The 26118-nt window shown below is 33.6% G+C and overlaps 1 protein-coding gene across 3 annotated transcripts in view; it reads left to right on the top strand.

Moving 5' to 3' along the window:
• Positions 1-6888: 6888 nt before the first annotated feature.
• LOC149782404 (nephrin-like) overlaps positions 6889-26118 on the top strand; it is a 56328-nt gene continuing 37098 nt past the window's right edge. For 2 of the 3 annotated variants that reach the window (XR_016414365.1, XM_089933788.1), the window contains exons 1-2: positions 6890-7150; positions 10986-11285. Coding sequence is in view for 2 of the 3 variants with exons in the window: in XM_089933788.1 (XP_089789914.1) it covers positions 7015-7150; positions 10986-11285 (436 nt within the window). In the remaining variant the exon portion in view is untranslated. Of the gene's footprint in view, positions 7151-10985; positions 11286-26118 lie in introns of all 3 variants that reach the window. The other variant, XM_089933789.1, reaches the window with a different exon arrangement.

The raw sequence follows: 26118 nt of genomic DNA, 5'->3' as shown, positions 1-26118 counted from the left end.
TTAATTTTGATGTTTTTACAGTAGCTTGTGCCGAGCCATGCCCCATAGGACACTCTAATGGTTCTAACAAGCCGATTCTTCCACCGTGTACTCTGATAACCTGGGTCACAGAAAAGTTAACGGAAACGTCAGTGATTTTTTTTTGTGATTATTTCAATAGGGAACTTCTTTTATAAACTTTGAAATGACACGATCAGAACATTTAAAAGGCTGCAAATAAGCAAAATTTTCCATTGCCAAGAATATACACGTGTAAAACAGTGCGAAACAGCTATACAACCAAACACGACTGGATTAGTCAGTTTCTTACGGATTTATTAAATTTTATGTACAGTACATTTTTTTTTTTTTTTACTGATAATGTACACATGCATAGGAAACGAGGTTGGGGTGAAACCTCAATAATAATTTGTCTAATACGTAACCTGTTCGACTATTCAGTCGGCGTTTGAATTTTAGCGGACACTAGACAAAATGTTTAATGTTACCCCGCGTATTTCTTTGATGCCAGACATTCAACGTCGGTGGACAATGTTTTATTAAACACGTTAATATTATTAATCCTTTATGGTTTCTGCGTGGATTAAACATAAGCCGTTTTATAGAATATGGGGAGGGGGGTGTCAAGCGTACGTACGCGGGGGGGGGGGGGGCGCGTAAAAAGTATGCATGCGTACGGGGGGGGGGGGGGTCAAGCTTTGCCAGATTTTTGCATACGTGCTAAATGGATGACCCCTAAGCCGAATTACACAATTCAGTAAGTATAAGATTGTATTGACTTTTTTGCGAACGTTAGGCATGGAAGAAAACTACGTAGTTTATGTAATTCTCCAATTTTTCTGGAAAATGACTTCAGAGTTTATTAGGCCTGGTGAGAAAATAAGTTGAAGATGTTTTAAAATGTAAAAAATCCAATAAAGCAACAGCAAGTGCAAAATAGAAATGATGTCTGTGTGACAATAATGGAGAAACTTGACATTCAATATTTACACAAAATATTTAAGTCCAAATTGCTCATGTGATAACTCACATGAGAAAATCCAACTTTGAATAAATTTGAAATAAGTGTTTAATCAGAATCAAAGTCCAAGTTTCTCACGTGATAACTCACGTGAGAAATTAGAACTCTGCCATATTTTCAAACATGGTTGTATGTAATGGAAAAGAATGTTTTCTAAGTTCTACTTTCTCATGTGAAAAGTTAGATTCTCACGTGAGCAAAATCTGCTCACGTGAGAATCAGGTTAGTTTTTCCTTGGCTCACAAGATCTAACAAACTGCACACATGAGCCTGCAAAATCTACCCTATTTGCATACATTTCTAACAAGGTTCTCATGTGCAGCTTATGAGCAGCTCATGTGAACTGGTGAGATTTTTCTGTACGGGTTGTACTGACATGTTTATATCTTTTATGCTGGCTCTGATATGATATGTCGGGGTGGGGGTCAATTTAGAGTCAATGCATCACTTGCAGTATATAAAAAATAATTCTGATCTAACCACCAAAATGTTTACCATAACTGCATTCTTGAAAATCATCTATGACTGCTTCTCGTAAACTGATCATTTTGTCGACATGAAATTTTCACTGAAATACAATAGTGAAAAGTAAATGGTTCTGGTTAAATAGGGTACAGATCTGTCTTCCAACATGTCAGATGGTTAAATAGGGTACAGATCTGTCTTCCAACATGTCAAATGGTTAAATAGGGTACAGATCTAACTTCCAACATGTCAAATGGTTAAATAGGGTACGGATCTAACTTCAAACATGGCAGATGGTTAAATATGGTACAGATCTGTCTTCCAACATGTCAGATCATTAAATAGGGTACAGATCTAACTTCCAACATGTCAAATCATACATAGTGTACAGATCTAACTTCCAACATGTCAATCGTTAAATAGGGTATGGATCTAACTTCCAACATGTCAAATGGTTAAATAGGGTATGGATCTAACTTCCAACATGTCAGATGGTTAAATAGGGTACAGATCTAACTTCCAACATGTCCGATGGTTAAATAGGGTACAGGTCTAACTTCCAACATGGCAGATTGTTAAATAGGGTACAGATCTTAAATTTCCAACATGGCAGATTGTTAAATAGGGTACAGATCTAACTTCCAACATGTCAAATGGTTAAATAGGGCACAGGTCTAACTTCCAACATGACAGATTGTTAAATAGGGTACAGGTCTAACTTCCAACATGGCAGATTGTTAAATAGTGTACAGATCTAACTTCCAACATGGCAAATGGTTAAATAGTGTACAGATCTAACTTCCAACATGTCAAATGGTTAAATAGGGTACAGATCTAACTTCCAACATGTCAAATGGTTAAATAGGGTACAGATCTAACCTCCAACATGGCAAATGGTTAAATAGGGTACAGATCTAACTTCCAACATGGCAGATTGTTAAATAGGGTACAGATCTAACTTCCAACATGGCAAATGGTTAAATAGGGTACAGATCTTAAACTTCCTACATGGCAGATTGTTAAATAGGGTACAGATCTAACTTCCAACATGGCAAATGGTTAAATAGGGTACAGATCTAACTTCCAACATGGCAAATGGTTAAATAGGTACAGATCTAACTTCCAACATGGCAAATGGTTAAATAGGGTACAGGTCTAACTTCCTACATGGCAGATTGTTAAATAGGGTACAGGTCTAACTTCCAACATGTCAGATGGTTAAATAGGGTACAGGTCTAACTTCCAACATGGCATATTGTTAAATAGGGTACAGGTCTAACTTCCAACATGGCAAATGGTTAAATAGGGTACAGATCTCACTTCCAACATGGCAAATGGTTAAATAGGGTATGGATCTAACTTCCAACATGTCAAATGGTTAAATAGGGTATGGATCTAACTTCCAACATGGCAAATGGTTAAATAGGGTATGGATCTAACTTCCAACATGGCAGATTGTTAAATAGGGTACGGATCTAACTTCCAACATGGCAAATGGTTAAATAGGGTACAGATCTTAAACTTCCAAAATGGCAGATTGTTAAATAGGGTACAGATCTAACTTCCAATGTGGCAAATGGTTAAATAGGGTATAGATCTAACTTCCAACATGGCAAATGGTTAAATAGGGTATGGATCTAACTTCCAACATGGCAAATGGTTAAATAGTGTACAGGTCTAACTTCCAACATGGCAGATTGTTAAATATCGTACAGGTCTAACTTCCAACATGTCAGATGGTTAAATAGGGTACAGGTCTAACTTCCAACATGGCATATTGTTAAAAAGGGTACGGATCTAACTTCCAACATGTCAAATGGTTAAGTAGGGTATAGATCTAACTTCCAACATGGCAAATGGTTAAATAGGGTACAAATCTAACTTCCAACTTGGCAGATTGTTAAATAGGGTACAGATCTAACTTCCAACATGGCAAATGGTTAAATAGGGTATAGATCTTAAACTTCCAAAATGGCAGATTGTTAATAGGGTACAGATCTAACTGCGAACATGGCAAATGGTTAAATAGGGTACGGATCTAACTTCCAACATGGCAGATGGTTAACTAGGGTACAGATCTAACTTCCGACATGGCAGATGGTTAAATAGGGTACAGATCTAACTTACAACTTGGCAGATTGTTAAATAGGGTACGGATCTAACTTCCAACATGGCAAATGGTTAAATAGGGTACAGATTTAACTTCCAACATGTCAAATGGTTAAATAAGGTACAGGTCTAACTTCCAACATGGCAAATGGTTAAATAGGGTACACATCTAACTTCCAGCATGGGAGACATAGTCACATGACAGTCTTAGTTACATGCCAACGATAGTGATCTTCACAATAATTGTTATCACTACTTCAGTAGATTGAAGGATGGCATTGACATGCATTTTCACTGAAACACTTCTTGCAATAGGTAATTGTTTCTGAATGTTGGCAAACCTTCATGTCCAAGCTTTATGAAGGATTTTGCAAACCAAACCTCTTTCATCTTGTTATTAATGATGCAAAGGTCGCTTCTTGCATGTTTAACCCCCTTGGCCTTATGGCCAAGTGAACGTACAGTATGCCCCTTCACTGAAGCCATTGTGCATCATGTGTCTGTCTCTCAGCTATTGCTTGTTAACATGTTTGATTCCATATTTCAGATTTAATTTCAATAAAACTCTGAATATAGGTTTATATTATACTGTATCTGAATATAATCTTGAAATATAAGCTAATATAATTATAAAGTCTTACATGCATTCAGTAATGAGCATTATTATATGCTCATTTTTTTCCCCGTTAACTTTACATTGTCAGAATCATTCAATATTCCCCGATATTGAATGCATGTAGCATTCACGTGAATAAAGGAACTACTTTCTATTGTAAAAATGAGCATATAATAATTATAGGTTGCTGCGTTTGTATGGTGAAATATGAACTCGTTTTGTCGGAAGGATATACTGCACTCACAAGTTCATGCAGTATTCCATCCCAAAACTCGTTCATATTTTCCCATACAAATGCAGTAACCTATAAAGATTAGTGCATAATAATAAGGCAATCATGTATCTGATTGGATGAGTATGTTACCATTTCTGAACCATGTACATGTTTATGTAGACAGTAATGGAATATGCCAGTTATGACAGTATGTATGTACATGTATATATCTATGTATGTATGTTTGTCTGTCTGTCTGTCTGTCTGTAGGTAGGTAGGTAGGTATGTATGTATGTATGTATGTACCCCAGGTAATGCTTTCCTAGATAAATTAAATCAAAATGAATAATGCAGTGTCACTGTTTAGTACTTTTGTATCTAATTGTCTCTGTGTGTGTATGTATGATATGGATTTTTAATGTAGCTTTAAAACTTTTTCAGTCATATCGCTACAATGTCTTTGCAGTGTGACAGTTTATAGTGATGTCTAGCACTGGAGCATCATGCCGCAGACATGCAGCATGATGTCCCACCCAGTCACATTATCCTGACAATAGGCTGACCAGTCCTAACACTAACCTCTTAATGCTGAGCGCCAAGCGAGGCAGCTGTTAGTACCATTTTTGTATGTCTTTGGTATGACTCTGCCCGGGATCAAACCCATGACCTCCTGCTGCTGAGGTGGTATTTTTAAATGCACTTCCTTTGTGCAACATGTTGAATAATGAAAGAAAATAGATACATAGAAAGTGATTATATTGGTATAGTGAATATATTGGATAAATCAAGTACAAGAAAGTCGTATTTTCTATTTTGTTCATTGATTCATAAGATTTATTGATGAGAGTATTAAACTTTGTTTGGTAGTGACTATTATTTATTTCATACCTTTGAAATCGAAATATCTACAGAAGAACATATAATCATGAATACCACACAATACAATGTCAAGTTTGAAACCATGATTAGTCCTCGAAGCAAGTGTGTGATAACTTTCATAGTTTTGTTTTAATGAGCATTTACAGAAATAAAGTCAGTACTAGAATCCCTTTTCATCATAAAATCTAAGATTACTGTAGTGTTTCATTTGATGATTGTTCGAAACCTTTCATTAAATTGTAGCACTATTCACATGAATATCTACTTAAGTGGTTAGCAACATGTTGATAGGTAAAGTCATTCCACTAGTGTGCTTTAAGAACAAGCCTAAAAATACCCATTGTAGCTAAACCTGCAAAATATTGTTTTTTTTTAAATAATGGAACATCAATCTCTTCGATGTTGCTTTAATGATCTATGGTAAATTTAATTTTCAAGTATCAACAAACAGATTTAAGTTGTTTACATTTCACATGTAGTTTATTTCACTGTAAGTTCACATTTAGTTTATTTCACTGAAAGTTCACATGTAGTTTATTTCACTCTAAGTTCACATTTAGTTTATTTCACTGTAAGTTCACATGTAGTTTATTTCACTGTAAGTTCACATTTAGTTTATTTCACTGTAAGTTCACATGTAGTTTATTCACTTAAGTTCACATTTAGTTTATTTCACTGTAAGTTCACATGTTATAGTTTATTTCACTGTAAGCACTTTAACAATTCCATATATTTATATATGAAATAGTCCTATTAGGGAGCCTGTGTCAACTGCACAAGTCTCCAAAGTAGGTTGCGTAATGTCATGCATTTTGCATGACAAGTGCAAGCAGAGTAGGTTCCCCTGATTTGATATAGAGAGATATTTTATCGTTGCTACAAGCAGTAGAACAGGGCAAGATAAGCTGGTTAAAACCAAAGTTACATTCCACTTTGTCTGGTCACATGACTTTTGGTACTGTATGGAAGAAATTTTGCAAATGTATATATTGTTGCATTTTTAACTAGTTTATTATGCAGCATGGTACTTGTTAGTGTCAAAAGCAGAAAATGTATATGTCCATTCTGTCACCAGTAACCACACCTTGTGGTTAGTTTTGTTTGGATGTATGAAATAGCACCTATTTCAAGATTAGAAGTTAATAGGTCTAGATAGCTGTAAATGGAAGAAGACGTTTTAAATTGTCACTGAAAGAAAAAAGTATGGTTCCTGTACATCAGTGATATACCTTTACCAAACTTTGTGAATGAATGTCCTTCCCATCAGTGGATTTTGCATACAATGTTATAAAACATGTAGCTGGTTTATAATGTGCAGAAATTATTACGTGTCGTTCTTGTTGATCTAACTTAAAACTTAAAGCAAACAATAACTTTATGTGCTATACATGTTTAGCTTCCACCAGCTGTATTCAAATTTAATAGCACAATGTTTGTTTATAACAGTACAACATTAGATGTAAAACTATGCAGTATGCTTTCTCACAGTATAATGAGCACATTGAGTTAATGAAATGAGTTATCATGCTTATTATATGTATATACTATATATGTATATAACCATTTTCAGATGGTGCCAAAATAGTGAACCTGACAGTCCAGGACAGTAATCCAGTCAGTGAAAACTCATCTGCCAGCTTCCATTGCCATGTTGATAGCAACCCTCTTCCTACTATTACATGGACAAGAGAGGACAACAACACAGTACTAATGACTGAGTCTAGAGTTATACAAAGCCAGTTCAGGATTGAGTCTGCACAATGCATGGATATGGGCAACTATTCTTGCACTGCATATAATGGAATATGGACTTCAGTCAAGGAGATATTACAGTTGTTTGTGAAATGTAAGTAATGTGATATGGTAAAGGTTTATACGTTTTGTCTTAATTAACACAGTGACCAATAATCCCTTTCATGAAATATCATAATACACTATTTTCCAGTGTTTATTTCATAACTACATGTACGTGGATCATGCATTAACAGCACTTGACATTTAGGAATTAATGCCTGGTGCATGCTCTCAATTAATTCTTTAAACTGTATTTGCATAAGTGTTGTTCAATTTATACAGATTTCTTGATGATAGCAAAGACAAGCCTGATCAAGCATATTTGTGCAATTGCTAGAATACACATAAATGGCTAGAGAGACTAGTTCTATACTGTACTAATATTGACCATAGTTAGAGCACAGTCAAAGTCAGACATTTGCATTATGTAATATCAGTACAGTATGATGGAATGGAAATGATTTTAAAATAATAATGCTATAGCTAATTATATACACATAACATTTATTTGGTAATTTTGTAAAAGAGGGTCTCAGAAATAGTAAGGAAATTACAGAGAAGTTATGAAGAAAACAATAAGGAAAGCACTTTATGAATTACCTATAGAGATACAGAATAGAAAATACAATTATACAAGTGTTTATACTCATAGGTACATATAAACAGTAAGGAACCTATGATGACCAAGGGTTAAATGCTCTCGCCCTTTACAGATCACTCTCATCTGTCCACCTGGGACTGAGTCTTAACTTTCCCAGTATGTCTTTGTGAGAGTGCTTGCCGGTATCACGGTACCAATTGTTTTTCCATATACCTCAATGCTAATGTTTTGTGAAATAAATATACTTTCTGTCCTACTTGGGCATGCATGTCACACACTGTCATATAGAACAATGCTAGATTGTCAATTTGACAATGACATAACCAGGTACTCCATTGCATTTAAGAGAGATAACTCTACTGGAACTAGACAGGGGTAAGAGTTATCTAGTCACAACAAGCACATTTTCAGCCATGTGTACCATATTTTAAAAAAATCATAAAAAATACAAAATATGATCTAGATAGAAATTAACACAAACTCACATGTTGCCAAGAGGCTCAACTTTTTTTAAGCCAAACAGAAAGTACAACTCTTACATAATGCACCAATCACAGCTAGTGTTGTTCTTTAATTCTGAAAACAATGTTCCATACACCTTAAGCTCCGCCCACCTGGACTTGCGCAATTGGTACCGTTATACCTGCCAGTGGCTTCCTGTTGGCCAGTGGTTAATCCCGAAGACTCCCTGAGTTCCTCTTCTGCCAGATATACTTGTCACCTTATATAGCCTGTTATGTGCTCAAAGATGTGCTAAACCGAGTTGAACAAACAACTGTAGTCAGTAAGAAGGGTCATAGATAGTCAAGGTTTTATGTAGTCAGTAAGCATGATTGAAGGGCATATATAGTCAAGGTTTTATGTAGTCAGTAAGGATGATTGAAGGGCATATATAGTCAAGGTTTTATGTAGTCAGTAAGCATGATTGAAGGGCATATATAGTCAAGGTTTTATGTAGTCAATAAGCATGGGCATATATATTCAAGGTTTTATGTAGTCAATAAGCACGGTCATATAGACAAGGTCTTATGTATTCAGTAAGCAAGGGCATATATAGACAAGGTTTTATGTAATCAACAAGCAAGGACATAGATAGACAAGGTTTTATGTAGTCAATAAGCAGGGTCATAGACAAGGTTTTATGTAGTCAATAGGCAAGGGCATATATAGTCAAGGTTTTATGTATTCAATAAGCAAGGGCATAGATAGACAAGGTTTTATGTAGTCAATAGGCAAGGGTTTAGATAGTCAAGGTTTTATGTAGTCAACATGTAAGGGTTATAGATAGGGTGTTATGTAGTCAGTAAGCAAGGGCATATATAGTCAAGGTTTTATGTAGTCAGTATAAGCAGGGTCATAGTTAATCAATGTCATATGCATGTACTATGATAGGTAAGAGTTCAGGGATGTTCAAGCATGGAAAACATATCTGTTTTCTGTCATCGATATACACATGTACATGTGCCTAGCTAGAATCAGAAAAATATAACAGGCAATGTTAAAATGATTTATACAGATATAAAGTTCACACCTCTCATGCTAATGTTTCTAATGTCAGAGTACCTCATATGTTTCCTAAGTGTCTTGACTTCAGCAGTAGGTGCAATTAAATAAGTGACATATGTCATAAATCCCATTAAATGACAAATAAACAACACCGACACATATAATATATGACCAGTTTCACTTTGCTGCTTCATCATACTGAATTCAAATTGTTTCTGCCATTGAATATATTGTTTCTAAGTGATCAGTGGTATAAACAACTGAATTTTGATCTGATTGTCCTCCTTATTGGTAAATGAAGAGCTCAACTGATATCTACCTGAACTAGACTGGATTGGCTGTCTCATTGAGTCTTTAGGGTGAGCAATTAGCTCCTATTTCCTGGACATGGTATAAGTCAGTAAATTAGTAGAAGTGCCATTAAGAACAGCCAACCATCTGAACTGGTTAATAAGTTTATATCATCATTGCCTTAGGTTCTCTATAAAAATGGTGACTTACCCTTTCATCTGATGACTGAGTCTGTGACCTCTAAACCTCTGGATACTATATGTCTTATGCCGTTTCAATAAAACTTGTAAAATGCATTAATATCATCAATAGATTGGATGAGTTTGATTGTAGATAACAATCTGTGCATATTAATTATACTTCCATTTTTGGATATGGATATAGTTTTATCAATCTTTGACAATTTCAGTTTAAATTGATACAATCCAAATTTTGAGAGGTATATCTGATTTGGCTGTATCTTACAATATTGCATTACTCAACTTAGTGAAATGAGCAACTGTAGGTCAGTTGAGCAAGTCAGGTCCACTTTATCCTCTTGGTTTTTTAAACATCATGAAACATCAGGTGAGTAAAGGAATATATCTTTTTAATGACTCAGAGGTCTTGGCTTCAGTATGTATATTGCAAAAACTAATAAATGAGGGGAAGATAGAGTTTTAATGAGTTTATAAAATTATGTTTGACCCATAGACTTAAGCACCAGTCCATTTTATGGATTTTCAATGGAGTGCAGTCTTTGCTAATATCGTCAATCTTTATTTTTGTCTAAAGACCTGGGTCACACCAGTGTCATATTACTTGAAGGAAAAACTTCTATAATGTATTTGATGGAATTTAAGGAAATTGTGGTCAGGGGTGTGAGTTGCAAAATATTGATGCATGTTTGTGTGATTACAAATTATGCATTTTACTTATTATTAATAATTTTATAATAATTTCCATCAGTAATCGGTAAGTGTAGACCAGTATGGACTTTGTACAGGAGAATTAAATGGAAGATATTATAGTAGTATAACAAGATGGTTTTCGTGAAACATTCATGACATTTAGGAAATTTGCTTTAAAATAAGGTAATTCATCCCTTAAGCAACAAAGACAATTTAAGATAAATTATGCAATGCATAATTAGGTGTGTAATGATACTTTTTAAACCAGAACTGTTAACATAGCTAGGTACAATCTATTTTGAATGATGAGGCATTGAGACAACAAAATACTTTTATGATACTGTGTTATCACATGTTGTATTTGGCTTCGGTGGACCATTGGCAGTCATTTTACATAGATCTATCAGTGGGCATGAACAAATGAATATTTTAAGTTGATAATTTGATATGTCTTGTTACTGCACCATTGTGCCCTGTAAAGTGAATTGTTATTACAACAAGCATGCAAAGCTTTTATGTGGTGCTCTTTTGTAAACTTTAGCTGTAAAAATATTCTGCAGTACTTTTATAAGAGCACTAAGAAAGTCTTTATTTGACAGGTCACCCACGAACGGATTTTCGATTTCCTCAGGAAACCAAAATTTATCGAAAACTTAATACGGCTGCAATCCTGAGATATACAGTAATATCATACCCACTTCCAACGTTCACATGGACATTCATTGGGAATGGAAATGAGAGTAGAGATCTGCCTGCTTCTGTAATTCAGTATGATAATGGACACCAGTCTGAACTTAGGTTTACCAGCCTGGACATTGATGATTTTGGATATTATTATGTAACAGCCAACAACTCACTGTATCCTTCTGCCAAGGAAGTGTTTGAAATTATACCAGCAGGTAAGATGTTGATTTCTCCCAATATTATAGTATCATTATAATAGCACAGAAGAATTTGCAACCTCTACTTTATTCTTGTGATTTGTGTTATCAACATATCCATGTATCTCCAAAAGAAGTTTTCTTTTTAGATTTTAAAAGTTTTATATTAATGGTAAGAATAATGTGGGATTTCCTAATGATATAATGGTAAGAATAATTTGGGATTTCCTAATGATATAACAGTAAGAATAATATGGGATTACCTAATGACATAATGGTAAGAATAATATGGGATTACATAATGACATAATGGTAAGAATAATGTGGGATTACCTAATGACATAATGGTAAGAATAATTTGGGATTACCTAATGACATAATGGTAAGAATAATGTGGGATTACCTAAATTACCAAATGACATAATGGTAAGAATAATGTGGGATTACCTAATGACATAATGGTAAGAATAATGTGGAATTACCTAAATTACCAAATGACATAATGGTAAGAATAATGTGGGATTACCTAATGACATAATGGTAAGAATAATGTGGGATTACCTAAATTACCAAATGACATAATGGTAAGAATAATGTGGGATTACCTAATGACATAATGGTAAGAATAATGTGGAATTACCTAAATTACCAAATGACATAATGGTAAGAATAATGTGGGATTATCTAAATTACCAAATGACATAATGGTAAGAATACTGTGGGATTACCTAATGACATAATGGTAAGAATAATTTGGGATTACCTGAATTACCAAATGACATAATGGTAAGAATAATGTGGGATTACCTAAATTACCCAATGACATAATGATAAGAATAATATGGGATTACCTAATGACATAATGTAAAAAAAACACATGAGGTATTCTAGACAATATTTTTTGTTAATTTATCAGATGATGTACAAATGAATGTTTAAGTATGACAGTATGTCTTGCAATTATAACCATTTTTGTAATTTGTCTACTGAAAAAAATTAAAATAACAATTTTGAATCATAGCACTCTTTATTTAGATTAAGTAAATAAATAAATTCTTGCTTAGTAATTCTTTCTGTTTTTAATCTGCTATCAGTATGCTTTTTTCTTCGTAGTTCTTGTTTGTTTCCATTGATGAATTTGGCCATAAACATGTATAAACTAAAATCTTCAAAACTTTAAGTCAAATCAGCCACTGCATTACTGCATTAATCAAAGTGAATATAGTGATCATATTTGCCACATTATGAAAAATGAATATGAAAGGTTCACAGTTGATAAGAAATACTGAGGATTTACAACTTTTGAAGCCCAAACTGCTTATACCTCCAGTTTGGAGTAGATACAAGCATTCTACAAGTGATACCTGTTTAAAGCCATTAAAGATATGAAGGCCATGTATTAATAACACTCCGTACAATTATTGGTAGAGTTTATGACTTTGGTAAACATGTACCTTGGTTCTTTCTGTAGATATTCAAGATAATGTGGACAGAAATGATCAGTAAAGCTTATGCATAATACATACAGTAGAAGATAAACAATGAAATAAATTTATGATGAATGAGAAGAAATTATATTATATGAAACTAAACATTCAAAATTCTACAGTAAATGCAGTTCTATCTGCTGAAGATACTCATTTCACAACTTACATTACCTAATGGCTGACCACTCTGGTGGTCTAGTGGTTAGAGCATCTGCTTCGGAAGTGGGAGGTCGTGGGTTCAAACCCCAGCCGAGTCATACCAAAGACTTGCAAAAATGGTACTAACAGTTGCCTCACTTGGTGCTCAGCATTAAGCTATTAGTGTTAGGACTGGTTGGCCTGGTGTCAGAATAATGTGACTATGTGGGACATCATGATGCATGTCTGAGGCATGATGCCCCAGTGCTAGACATCACTATAAACTGCCACAATGCAGACATCAAAATGATATGACTGAAAAGTGTTAAAAGCTACATTATGAATACTAATCACACACACACACACCTAATGGTATGCACTCTTTTTCTTGGTTATTAGTTATTGAAATCACTGTACCATAAAACTTTTTAAATTGCATGCAGCGCATCCGATCATAGAATTCTCTGCTCTGAAATGTATTTTTCCTCTCATATAGTGCATGTACATGGTATGTCAGTTTCTTTTAGTGGAAAGCTGTTGAATATTACATGACATTGTGTATGACTTAAAAAAAAAATGCATTCTGCTGTCAATAAGCTGACTAGTGATGTAGTTGACATCCAGTTATTTTGTAAGTGAAATAAGGTAGCAAATATAAGCTGTCTACTATGAATCATGACCAAGGACAGCATGCCTGGACAGATTAATGTCCACTATGAGGCATGACCACAAACAGCATGCCTGGACAGATTAATGTCCACTATGAATCATGACCAAGAACAGCATGCCTGGATAGATTAATGTCCACTATGAGGCATGACCACAAACAGCATGCCTGGACAGATTAATGTCCACTATGAGGTATGACCACAAACAGCATGCCTGGATAGAGTAAAGGCTTCTTATCTTAATCTCACAACAAAATGATTATGAACATGCAGTCAATTTACAGGGAATCTCACAACAAAATGATTATGAACATGCAGTCAAATTATATGGAATCTCACAACAAAATGATTATGAACATGCAGTCAAATTATATGGAATCTGAGACTGTGGTTTGTACTACATGAGAAGCAGTGTTTTAAAAAATGTATCAATCAGACTTTGTAATAGACATGTATCAATCAGACTTTGTAGTATACATGTATCAATCAGACTTTGTAGTAGACATTTATCAGTCAGACTTTGTAATGGACATTTATCAATCAGACTTTGTAGTAGACATTTATCAATCAGACATTGTTATAGACATGTATCAATCAGACTTTGTAGTAGACATGTATCAATCAGACTTTGTAGTAGACATGTATCAATCAGACTTTGTAGTAGACATGTATCAGTCAGACTTTGTAATAGACATGTATCAATCAGACTTTGTAATAGACATGTATCAGTCAGACTTTGTAGTAGACATATATCAATCAGACTTTGTAATAGACATGTATCAATCAGACTTTGTAGTAGACATGTATAAATCAGACTTTCTAGTAGACATGTATCAATCAGACTTTGTAGTAGACATGTATCAGTCAGATTTTGTAGTAGACATGTATCAATCAGACTTTGTAGTAGACACGTATCAATCAGACTTTGTAGTAGACATGTATCAATCAGACTTTGTAGTAGACATGTATCAATCAGATTTTGTAGTAGACATGTATCAATCAGACTTTGTAGTAGACATGTATCAGTCAGACTTTGTAGTAGACATGTATCAATCAGACTTTGTAGTAGACATGTATCAGTCAGACTTTGTAGTAGACATGTATCAATCAGACTTTGTAGTAGACATGTATCAGTCAGACTTTGTAGTAGACATGTATCAATCAGACTTTGTAGTAGACATGTATCAATCAGACTTTGTAGTAGACATGTATCAATCAGACCTTGTAGTACCATGTATCAGTTAGACTTTGTAATAGACATGTATCAATCAGACTTTGTAGTAGCCATGTATAAGTCAGACTTTGTAATAGACATGTATCAATCAGACTTTGTAGTAGACATGTATCAATCAGACTTTGTAGTAGACATGTATCAATCAGACTTTGTACTAGACATGTATCAGTCAGACTTTGTAGTAGACATGTATCAATCAGACTTTGTAATAGACATGTATCAATCAGGCTTTGTAGTAGACATGTATCAGTCAGACTTTGTAGTAGACATGTATCACTTAGACTTTGTAGTAGACATGTATCAATCAGACTTTGTAGTAGACATGTATCAGTCAGACTTTGTAGTAGACATGTATCAATCAGACTTTGTAATAGACATGTATCAATCAGGCTTTGTAGTAGACATGTATCAGTCAGACTTTGTAGTAGACATGTATCACTTAGACTTTGTAGTAGACATGTATCAATCAGACTTTGTAGTAGACATGTATCAGTCAGACTTTGTAATAGACATGTATCAATCAGACTTTGTAGTAGACATGTATCAATCAGACTTTGTAGTAGACATGTATCAATCAGACTTTGTAGTAGACATGTATCAATCAGACTTTGTAGTAGACATGTATCAGTCAGACTTTATAGTAGACATGTATCAGGCAGACTTTGTAGTAGACATGTATCAATCAGACTTTGTAATAGACATGTATTAATCAGGCTTTGTAGTAGACATGTATCAATCAGACTTTGTAGTAGACATGTATCACTTAGACTTTGTAGTAGACATGTATCAATCATACTTTGTAGTAGACATGTATCAATCAGACTTTGTAGTAGACATGTATCAATCAGACCTTGTAATAGACATGTATCAATCAGACTTTGTAGTAGACATGTATCAATCAGACTTTGTAATAGATATGTATCAGTCAGACTTTGTAGTAGACATGTATCAGTCAGACTTTGTAGTAGACATGTATCAGACTTTGTAATAGACATTTATCAATCAGACTTTGTAGTAGACATGTATCAGTCAGACTTTGTAGTAGACATGTATCAGTCAGACTTTGTAGTAGACATGTATCAATCAGACTTTGTAATAGACATGTATCAATCAGGCTTTGTAGTAGACATGTATCAATCAGACTTTGTAGTAGACATGTATCACTTAGACTTTGTAGTAGACATGTATCAATCAGACTTTGTAGTAGACATGTATCAATCAGACTTTGTAGTAGACATGTATCAATCAGACTTTGTAGTAGACATGTATCAATCAGAATTTGTAGTAGACATGTATCAATCGGACTTTATAGTAGACATGTATCAGTCAGATTTTGTAGTAGACATGTATCAATCAGACTTTGTAGTAGACATGTATCAGTCAGACTTTGTAGTAGACATGTATCAATCAGACTTTGTAATAGACATGTATCAATCAGACTTTGTAGTAGACATGTATCAGTCAGACTTTGTAGTAGACATGTATCAATCAGACTTTGTAGTAGACATGTATCAATCAGACTTTGTAGTAGACATGTATCAATCAGACTTTGTAGTAGACATGTATCAGTCAGACTTTGTAGTAGACATGTATCAATCAGACTTTGTAGTAGACATGTATCAGTCAGACTTTGTAGTAGACATGTATCAATCAGACTTTGTAGTAGACATGTATCAATCAGACTTTGTAGTACACATGTATCAATCAAACTTTGTAGTTGACATGTATCAGATTTTGTAGTAGACATGTATCAATCAGACTTTGTAGTAGACATGTATCAATCAGACTTTGTAGTAGACATGTGTCAACCAGACTTTGTAGTAGACATGTATCAATCAGACTTTGTAGTAGACATGTATCAATCAGACTTTGTAGTAGACATGTATCAGTCAGACTTTGTAATAGACATGTATCAATCAGACTTTGTAGTAGACATGTATCAATCAGACTTTGTAGTAGACATGTATCAGTCAGACTTTGTAGCAGACATGTTTCAATCAGACTTTATAGTAGACATGTATCAATCAGACTTTGTAATAGACATTTATCAATCAGACTTTGTAGTAGACATGTATCAGTCAGACTTTTCAGTCAGACTTTGTAGTAGACATGTATCAGTCAGACTTTGTAGTAGACATGTGTCAATCAGACTTTGTAATAGACATGTATCAATCAGACTTTGTAGTAGACATGTATCAATCAGACTTTGTAGTAGACATGTATCAATCAGACTTTGTAGTAGACATGTATCAATCAGACTTTGTAGTAGACATGTATCAGTCAGATTTTGTAGTAGACATGTATCAATCAGACTTTGTAGTAGACATGTATCAATCAGACCTTGTACTAGACATGTATCAATCAGACTTTGTAACAGACATGTATCAATCAGACTTTGTAGTAGACATGTATCAATCAGACTTTGTAGTAGACATTTATCAATCAGACTTTGTAATAGACATGTATCAATCAGACTTTGTAGTAGACATGTATCAATCAGACTTTGTAGTAGACATGTATCAATCAGACTTTGTAATAGACATGTATCAATCAGACTTTGTAGTAGACATGTGTCAATCAAACTTTGTAATAGACATGTATCAATCAGACTTTTTAGTAGACATGTATCAGTCAGACTTTGTAATAGACATGTATCAGTCAGACTTTGTAATAGACATGTATCAATCATACTTTGTAGTAGACATGTATCAGTCAGACTTTGTAGCAGACATGTATCAGTCAGACTTTGTAGTAGACATGTATCAGTCAGAGTTTGTAGTAGACATGTATCAATCAGACTTTGTAGTAGACATGTATCAATCAGACTTTGTAGTAGACATGTATCAGTCAGACTTTGTAGTAGACATGTATCAATCAGACTTTGTAGTAGACATGTATCAATCAGACTTTGTAGTAGACATGTATCAATCAGACTTTGTAGTAGACATGTATCAGTCAGACTTTGTAGTAGACATGTATCAGTCAGACTTTGTAGTAGACATGTATCAATCAGACTTTTGTAGTTGACATGTATCAGTCAGACTTTGTAATAGACATGTATCAATCAGACTTTTGTAGTAGACATGTATCAGTCAGACTTTGTAATAGACATGTTTCAATCAGACTTTGTAGTAGACATGTATCAGTATAGACCTCATATTAGTTCATTACTCAAAGCAATTTAGTTTGTATTAATAACATAATCTGGCATCTTTGGCCAAGCTGGTAACAATTCTTGATGCAACTTTTTTATGTTACTCATAGTTTGCAGATACAATTTAAACAATTATCAAACTCTCTGATGAATTCAATGATGAGTAAAAGTGATGAATATTAATGAGGAATTATTGGCTCTGATTTGCTGAAATTGCTACCACTATGTTGGCTGTATTGTTTCCAAATAGTATTTGATACAATTTATTATACTGGTACACATGAATATCACCAACATCTTGAAATCACAGCCCATGTATCTATTAATAATAAAATTGATTGGTTAAGCTTGTTTCATCTTTATACAGGTATTTTTGGTCTGATTTTTAAAGAAATTTTGTATTAAAGCTCATATTATTAACATATTTATTAACAATATATACATATATATATATGTGTCTGTCTGTGCGTATGTGTGTGTGTGTGTGTGTGTGAATTAGTTAATGTAACAAAAGATCAGGAAAATATCCATGATTTATTCATTCGAGCACTTTCGCATCATCTTTATAGATGCTCTTTAGGTGAATAGATTATTTCTTTACAATAATTTTTATCAATAAACAACTTGACATCATTGTAATATTAACACATAATTGTTTTTACAGTGAGATTTTAACAATGTTTCTACATGTATAAATCTTGTACACAAAATTAAATTTCTAGTATTTGAAATTTCATTAAGGTGCGTTCACATGCATCAATGCATTGATACAATGTAAATTTTGATTCATACAAATTAAAAGCATTGAAAAGTTATCGTCATTTTGATATGAAAATGTATTAGTGTATTGATACAATATATTAGTGTATTGATACAATGTATTAGTGTATTGATACAGTGTATTAATGTATTGATACAGTGTATTAGTGTATTGATACAATGTATTAGTGTATTGATACAATGTATTAATGTATTGGTACAATGCATTAGTGTATTGATACAATGTATTAATGTATTGGTACAATGCATTAGTGTATTGATACAATGTATTAATGTATTGGTACAATGCATTAGTGTATTGATACAATGTATTAATGTATTGATACAATGCATTAGTGTATTGGTACAATGTATTAATGTATTGATACAATGTATTAGTGTATTGATACAGTGTATTAATGTATTGATACAATGTATTAGTGTATTGATACAATGTATTAGTGTATTGATACAATTTATTAGTGTATTGATACAGTGTGATAGTATATTGATACAATGTACCTATAGTTATGTTCTAATTTTTTTTTTAAATAGCTTGAGTTGTTATGGTCTGATGTAGAGTATGTATGAAATAAAGATGATGTGAAAGCACTTGACAGATTGACGGAATAAAGCATGGATATTTTTCTGATCTACTGTTACAATAACTAATTCTTCTATGTATTATTTGACACATGGCCAGATTTATATATATATATATATATATATATATATATATATAATGAAATATTTTGAAACATTTTGGCATCTAATTGCTTTCATTATTCTTGATGGTGTGTTTCTTATCAGACTTTGATTACACTTGAATTATAAGCTTATATAATTAATATCGTGGATAATTTCATTTATGAGATATATCAGGCTGTTAATTAGTAGATTAAGAAGAGGTCATTCTGATGTCTACTTAGTTGAATTTGTTAACACACTAGTGACATTGTTTCTAATCAGATTATGATCAAACTTGATATGTAGATAGACAGTCAAGATCTTGCTTGAGTTTTGTTATGGGCAACACCATTATAAATTAATAACTTCTTATGCAAGTAATGTGAGTAATATGAAGCCTACATGTGCTTACACTTTTTGGAAGCCTACAAGTGCCTACATTTGTTTGAAGCCTACAAGTGCCTACACTTTTTGGAAGCCTACAAGTGCCTACACTTGTTTGAAGCCTACAAGTGCCTACACTTTTTGGAAGCCTACATGTGCCTACACTTGTTTGAAGCCTACAAGTGCCTACACTTGTTTAAAGAAAGCATACTTCTATCATACTTCAGGGAAGGAATTCCAGCTTATCTCTGCAAGACTATTTATTTGTGTTGTTCATCCCCTTTCATTTAAAGGATCAAATTCATTTGAGAACTTGGTATTTGATACATTTATTATTACCTACTCATATAATTGCAATATACCACATCCAAAATTAGGACATGTCTCCATCTAACTTTTGAGCCTGATATTGGCCTGTTGATACAAATGTCTGCATACAATTGTTGCAATTTCTGAGTGTTAAATAAAGGTGAAGATTAATCTTCATGTACTTTTGTGAGTTTGTAGTACCTTATTCAAGGCTACTTTTAAAGCAACAACTTTGAATTTGTATGACTTGAGTGTCAGTCCCAATTTCATAGAGAACGTGTACCAAAGTTATTCATTTTATATTTGACATTGCTGTCATTTATCCTTATAGTGTACCAAAGTTATTCATTTTATATTTGACATTGCTGTCATTTATCCTTATGATAAGATTTCTCACAGCTTAATTTACTCTTCATTATTCCTTTTGTAAAGTATAAATAAACAGTGGCATTACAACTTGTCTCATGGGACAAGTAGAGTCAGTGGTGAAACCTGAGTGTGTATTCTAGAGTGCACTCATAACAATGGAGCAGTTGATTTCTCACTCTGGTGCTTGCTCAGACTTGATACTGTATGATCCTAAATTTACATCAGTGACGCTATGAACAAATTTACACATTATGAACAAATTTACACAATATGGGCAAATTTACATATTATGAACAAATGTACACATTATGGGCAAATTTACACATCATGAACAAATGTACACATTATGAACAAATTTACACATTATGGACAAATTTACACATTATATTGTCTGATTTGGAACTTGATTGTCTGAGCTTGCTACTACTCTGGAGGCTAGGTTTTGGTTTTGGTTTTTTAAAAATAGAATTTGATAAATTATGTAAAGTATAATATTCCATGAATGGATTATCATGCATAACAATGAGGTGATATCTAATTCTTCAAGTTTGCTACAACTTCCTATAGGCCATATTATGACCAGATTGTTTGATCAGATTCAATTATAATCAGCCGCTGTACGTTTATGTCAGCAATATCAGGCCCTTATAGGCCTCTTGCTTTTAGAAGGTATAATTCTGACATAATGCCCATTTTGGGTTTATGGTTGAGAATGAAACAACTGAGGGTATGTCTACTACAGTATGAATATGCAGTGGATGTAAATGGCTCCTACAGTATGAATATGCAGTTGATGTAAATGTCTACTAGAGTATGAATATGCAGTGGATGTAAATGTCTACTACACTATGAATATGCAGTGGATGTAAATGTCTACTACAGTATGAATTTGCAGTGGATGTAAATGTCTACTACAGTATGAATTTGCAGTGGATGTAAATGTCTACTACAGTATGAATATGCAGTGGATGTAAATGTCTACTACAGTATGAATTTGCAGTGGATGTAAATGTCTACTACAGTATGAATATGTAATGGATTTAAATGTCTACTACAGTATGAATATGCAGTGGATGTAAATGGCTACTACAGTATGAATTTGCAGTGGATGTAAATGTCTACTACTGTATGAATATACAGTGGATGTAAATGTCTACTACACTATGAATATGCAGTGGATGTAAGTGTCTACTACAGTATGAATATGCAGTGGATATAAATGTCTACTGCATTATGAATATGCAGTGCATGTAAATGTCTACTACACTATGAATATGCAGTGGATGTAAATGTCTACTACAGTATGAATATCCAGTGGATATAAATGTCTACTGCATTATGAATATGCAGTGGATGTAAATGTCTACCACACTATGAATATGCAGTGGATGTAAATGTCTACTACAGTATGAATATGCAGTGGATATAAATGTCTACTGCATTATGAATATGCAGTGCATGTAAATGTCTACTACAGTATGAATATGCAGTGGATGTAAATGTCTACTACAATATGAATATGCAGTGGATGTAAATGGCTACTACAGTATGAATATGCAGAGGATGTAAATGTCTACTACATTATTAATATGTAGTGGATGTAAATATCTACTACCATATGAATATGCAGTGGATCTAAATGTCTACTACCGTTTGAATATGCAGTGGATGTAAATGTCTACTATATTATGAATATGCAGTGGATGTAAATGTCTACTACAGTATCAATATGCAGTGGATGTAAATGTCTACTACAGTATGAATATGCAGTGGATATAAATGTCTACTACAGTATGAATATGCAGTGGATATAAATGTCTACTACAGTATGAATATGCAGTGGATGTAAATGTCTACTATATTATGAATATGCAGTGGACGTAAATGTCTACTACAGTATGAATATGCAGTGGATGTAAATGTCTACTATATTATGAATATGCAGTGGATGTAAATGTCTACTACAGTATGAATATGCAGTGGATGTAAATGTCTACTACAGTATGAATATGCAGTGGATATAAATGTCTACTAGAGTATGAATATGCAGTGGATGTAAATATCAACTGTATTCTGAATATGCAGCCGATGTAAATGTCTACTACAGAATGAATATGCAGTGAATGTAAATGTCTACTACAGCATGAATGTGCAGTGGATATAAATGGCTACTACAATATGAATATGCAGTGGATGTAAATGTCTACTACAATATGAATATGCAGTGGATGTAAATGTCTACTATATTATGAATATGCAGTGGATGTAAATGTCTACTACAGTATGAATATGCAGTGGATGTAAATGGCTACTACAGTTTAAATATGCAGTGGATGTAAATGGCTACTACAGTATGAATATACAGTGGATGTAAATGGCTACTACAGTATGAATATGCAGTGGATGTAAATGGCTACTACAGTATGAATATGCAGTGGATGTAAATGGCTACTACAGTTTGAATATGCAGTGGATGTAAATGGCTACTACAGTATGAATATGCAGTGGATGTAAATGGCTACTACAGTATGAATATGCAGTGGATGTAAATGGCTACTACAGTATGAATATGCAGTGGATGTAAATGGCTACTACAGTTTGAATATGCAGTGGATGTAAATGGCTACTACAGTATGAATATGCAGTGGATGTAAATGTCTACTACTGTATGAATATACAGTGGATGTAAATGTCTACTACACTATGAATATGCAGTGGATGTAAGTGTCTACTACAGTATGAATATGCAGTGGATATAAATGTCTACTGCATTATGAATATGCAGTGCATGTAAATGTCTACTACACTATGAATATGCAGTGGATGTAAATGTCTACTACAGTATGAATATCCAGTGGATATAAATGTCTACTGCATTATGAATATGCAGTGGATGTAAATGTCTACTACACTATGAATATGCAGTGGATATAAATGTCTACTACAGTATGAATATGCAGTGGATATAAATGTCTACTGCATTATGAATATGCAGTGCATGTAAATATCTACCACAGTATGAATATGCAGTGGATGTAAATGTCTACTACAATATGAATATGCAGTGGATGTAAATGGCTACTACAGTATGAATATGCAGAGGATGTAAATGTCTACTACATTATTAATATGTAGTGGATGTAAATATCTACTACCATATGAATATGCAGTGGATCTAAATGTCTACTACCGTTTGAATATGCAGTGGATGTAAATGTCTACTATATTATGAATATGCAGTGGATGTAAATGTCTACTACAGTATCAATATGCAGTGGATGTAAATGTCTACTACAGTATGAATATGCAGTGGATATAAATGTCTACTACTTTATGAATATGCAGTGGATATAAATGTCTACTACAGTATGAATATGCAGTGGATGTAAATGTCTACTATATTATGAATATGCAGTGGATGTAAATGTCTACTACAGTATGAATATGCAGTGGATGTAAATGTCTACTACAGTATGAATATGCAGTGGATATAAATGTCTACTAGAGTATGAATATGCAGTGGATGTAAATATCTACTGTATTATGAATATGCAGCAGATGTAAATGTCTACTACCATATGAATATGCAGTGAATGTAAATGTCTACTACAGCATGAATGTGCAGTGGATATAAATGGCTACTACAATATGAATATGCAGTGGATGTAAATGTCTACTACAATATGAATATGCAGTGGATGTAAATGTCTACTATATTATGAATATGCAGTGGATGTAAATGTCTACTACAGTATGAATATGCAGTGGATGTAAATGGCTACTACAGTTTAAATATGCAGTGGATGTAAATGGCTACTACAGTATGAATATACAGTGGATGTAAATGGCTACTACAGTATGAATATGCAGTGGATGTAAATGGCTACTACAGTATGAATATGCAGTGGATGTAAATGGCTACTACAGTTTGAATATGCAGTGGATGTAAATGGCTACTACAGTATGAATATGCAGTGGATGTAAATGTCTACTACAGTATGAATATGCAGTGGATGTAAATGTCTACTACAGTATGAATATGCAGTGGATGTAATTGTCTAGTACAGTATGAATATGCAGTGGATGTAAATGTCTACTATATTATGAATATGCAGTGGATGTAAATGTCTACTACAGTATGAATATGCAGTGGATGTAAATGTCTACTATATTATGAATATCCAGTGGATGTAAATGTCTACTATGTTATGAATTTGCAGTGGATGTAAATGTCTACTACAGTATGAATATGCAGTGGATGTAAATGTCTACTACAGTATGAATATGCAGTGGATGTAAATAGCTACTACAGTATGAATATCCAGTGGATGTAAATGGCTACTACAGTTTGAATATGCAGTGGATATATATGTCTACTACAGTATGAATATGCAGTGGATGTAAATAGCTACTACAGTATGAATATGCAGTGGATATATATATCTACTACAGTTTGAATATGCAGTGGATATATATGTCTACTACAGTATGAATATGCCATGGATGTAAATGGCTTCTACAGTACGAACATGCAGTGGATGTAAATGGCTACTACAGTATGATTATGCAGTGGATGTAAATGTCTACTACAGTATGAATCTGCAGTTGATGTAGAGTCTACTACAGTATGAATATGCAGTGGATGTAAATGTCTACTACAGTATGAATATGCCATAGATGTAAATGGCTACTACAGTATGAATATGCAGTGGATGTAAATGTCTACTACAGTATGAATCTGCAGTTGATGTAGTGTCTACTACAGTATGAATATGCAGTGGATGAAAATGTCTACTACAGTATGAATATGCAGTGGATGTAAGTGGCAACTACAGTATGAATATACAGTGGATGTAAATGTCTACTACAGCATGAATATGCAGTGGATATAAATGGCTGCTACAGTATGAATATGCAGTGGATGTAAGTGGCTACTACAGTATGAATATGCAGTGGATGTAAATGTCTACTACAGTATGAATATGCAGTGGATGTAAATGTCTACTACAGTATGAATATGCCATAGATGTAAATGGCTACTACAGTATGAACATGCAGTGGATATAAATGTCTACTACAGTATGAATATGCAATGGATGTAAATGTCTACTACAGTATGAATATGCAGTGGATGTAAATGGCTACTACAGTATGAATATGCAGTAGATGTAAATGTCCACTGCAGTATGAATATACCATAGATGTAAATGTCTACTACAGTATGAATATGCAGTGGATGTAAATGTCTACTACAGTATGAATATGCCATAGATGTAAATGGCTACTACAGTATGAATATGCAGTGGATGTAAATGTCTACTACAGTATGAATCTGCAGTTGATGTAGAGTCTACTACAGTATGAATATGCAGCGGATGTAAATGTACTACAGCATGAATCTGCAGTTGATGTAGAGTCTACTACAGTATGAATATGCAGTTGATGTAAATGTCTACTACAGTATGAATATGCAGTGGATGTAAATGTCTACTTCAGTATGAATATGAAGTGGATGTAAATAGCTACTACAGTATGAATATGCAGTGGATGTAAATGGCTACTACAGTTTGAATATGCAGTGGATATATATGTCTATTACAGTATGAATATGCAGTGGATGTAAATAGCTACTACAGTATGAATATGCAGTGGATATATATGT

Source organism: Sinohyriopsis cumingii, chromosome 15 (genome assembly GCF_028554795.1).
Source record: "Sinohyriopsis cumingii isolate HCF-2022 chromosome 15, ASM2855479v2, whole genome shotgun sequence".
Taxonomy (NCBI): Eukaryota; Metazoa; Mollusca; class Bivalvia; order Unionida; family Unionidae; genus Sinohyriopsis; species Sinohyriopsis cumingii.
This window is presented reverse-complemented; position numbering and strand designations above follow the sequence as displayed.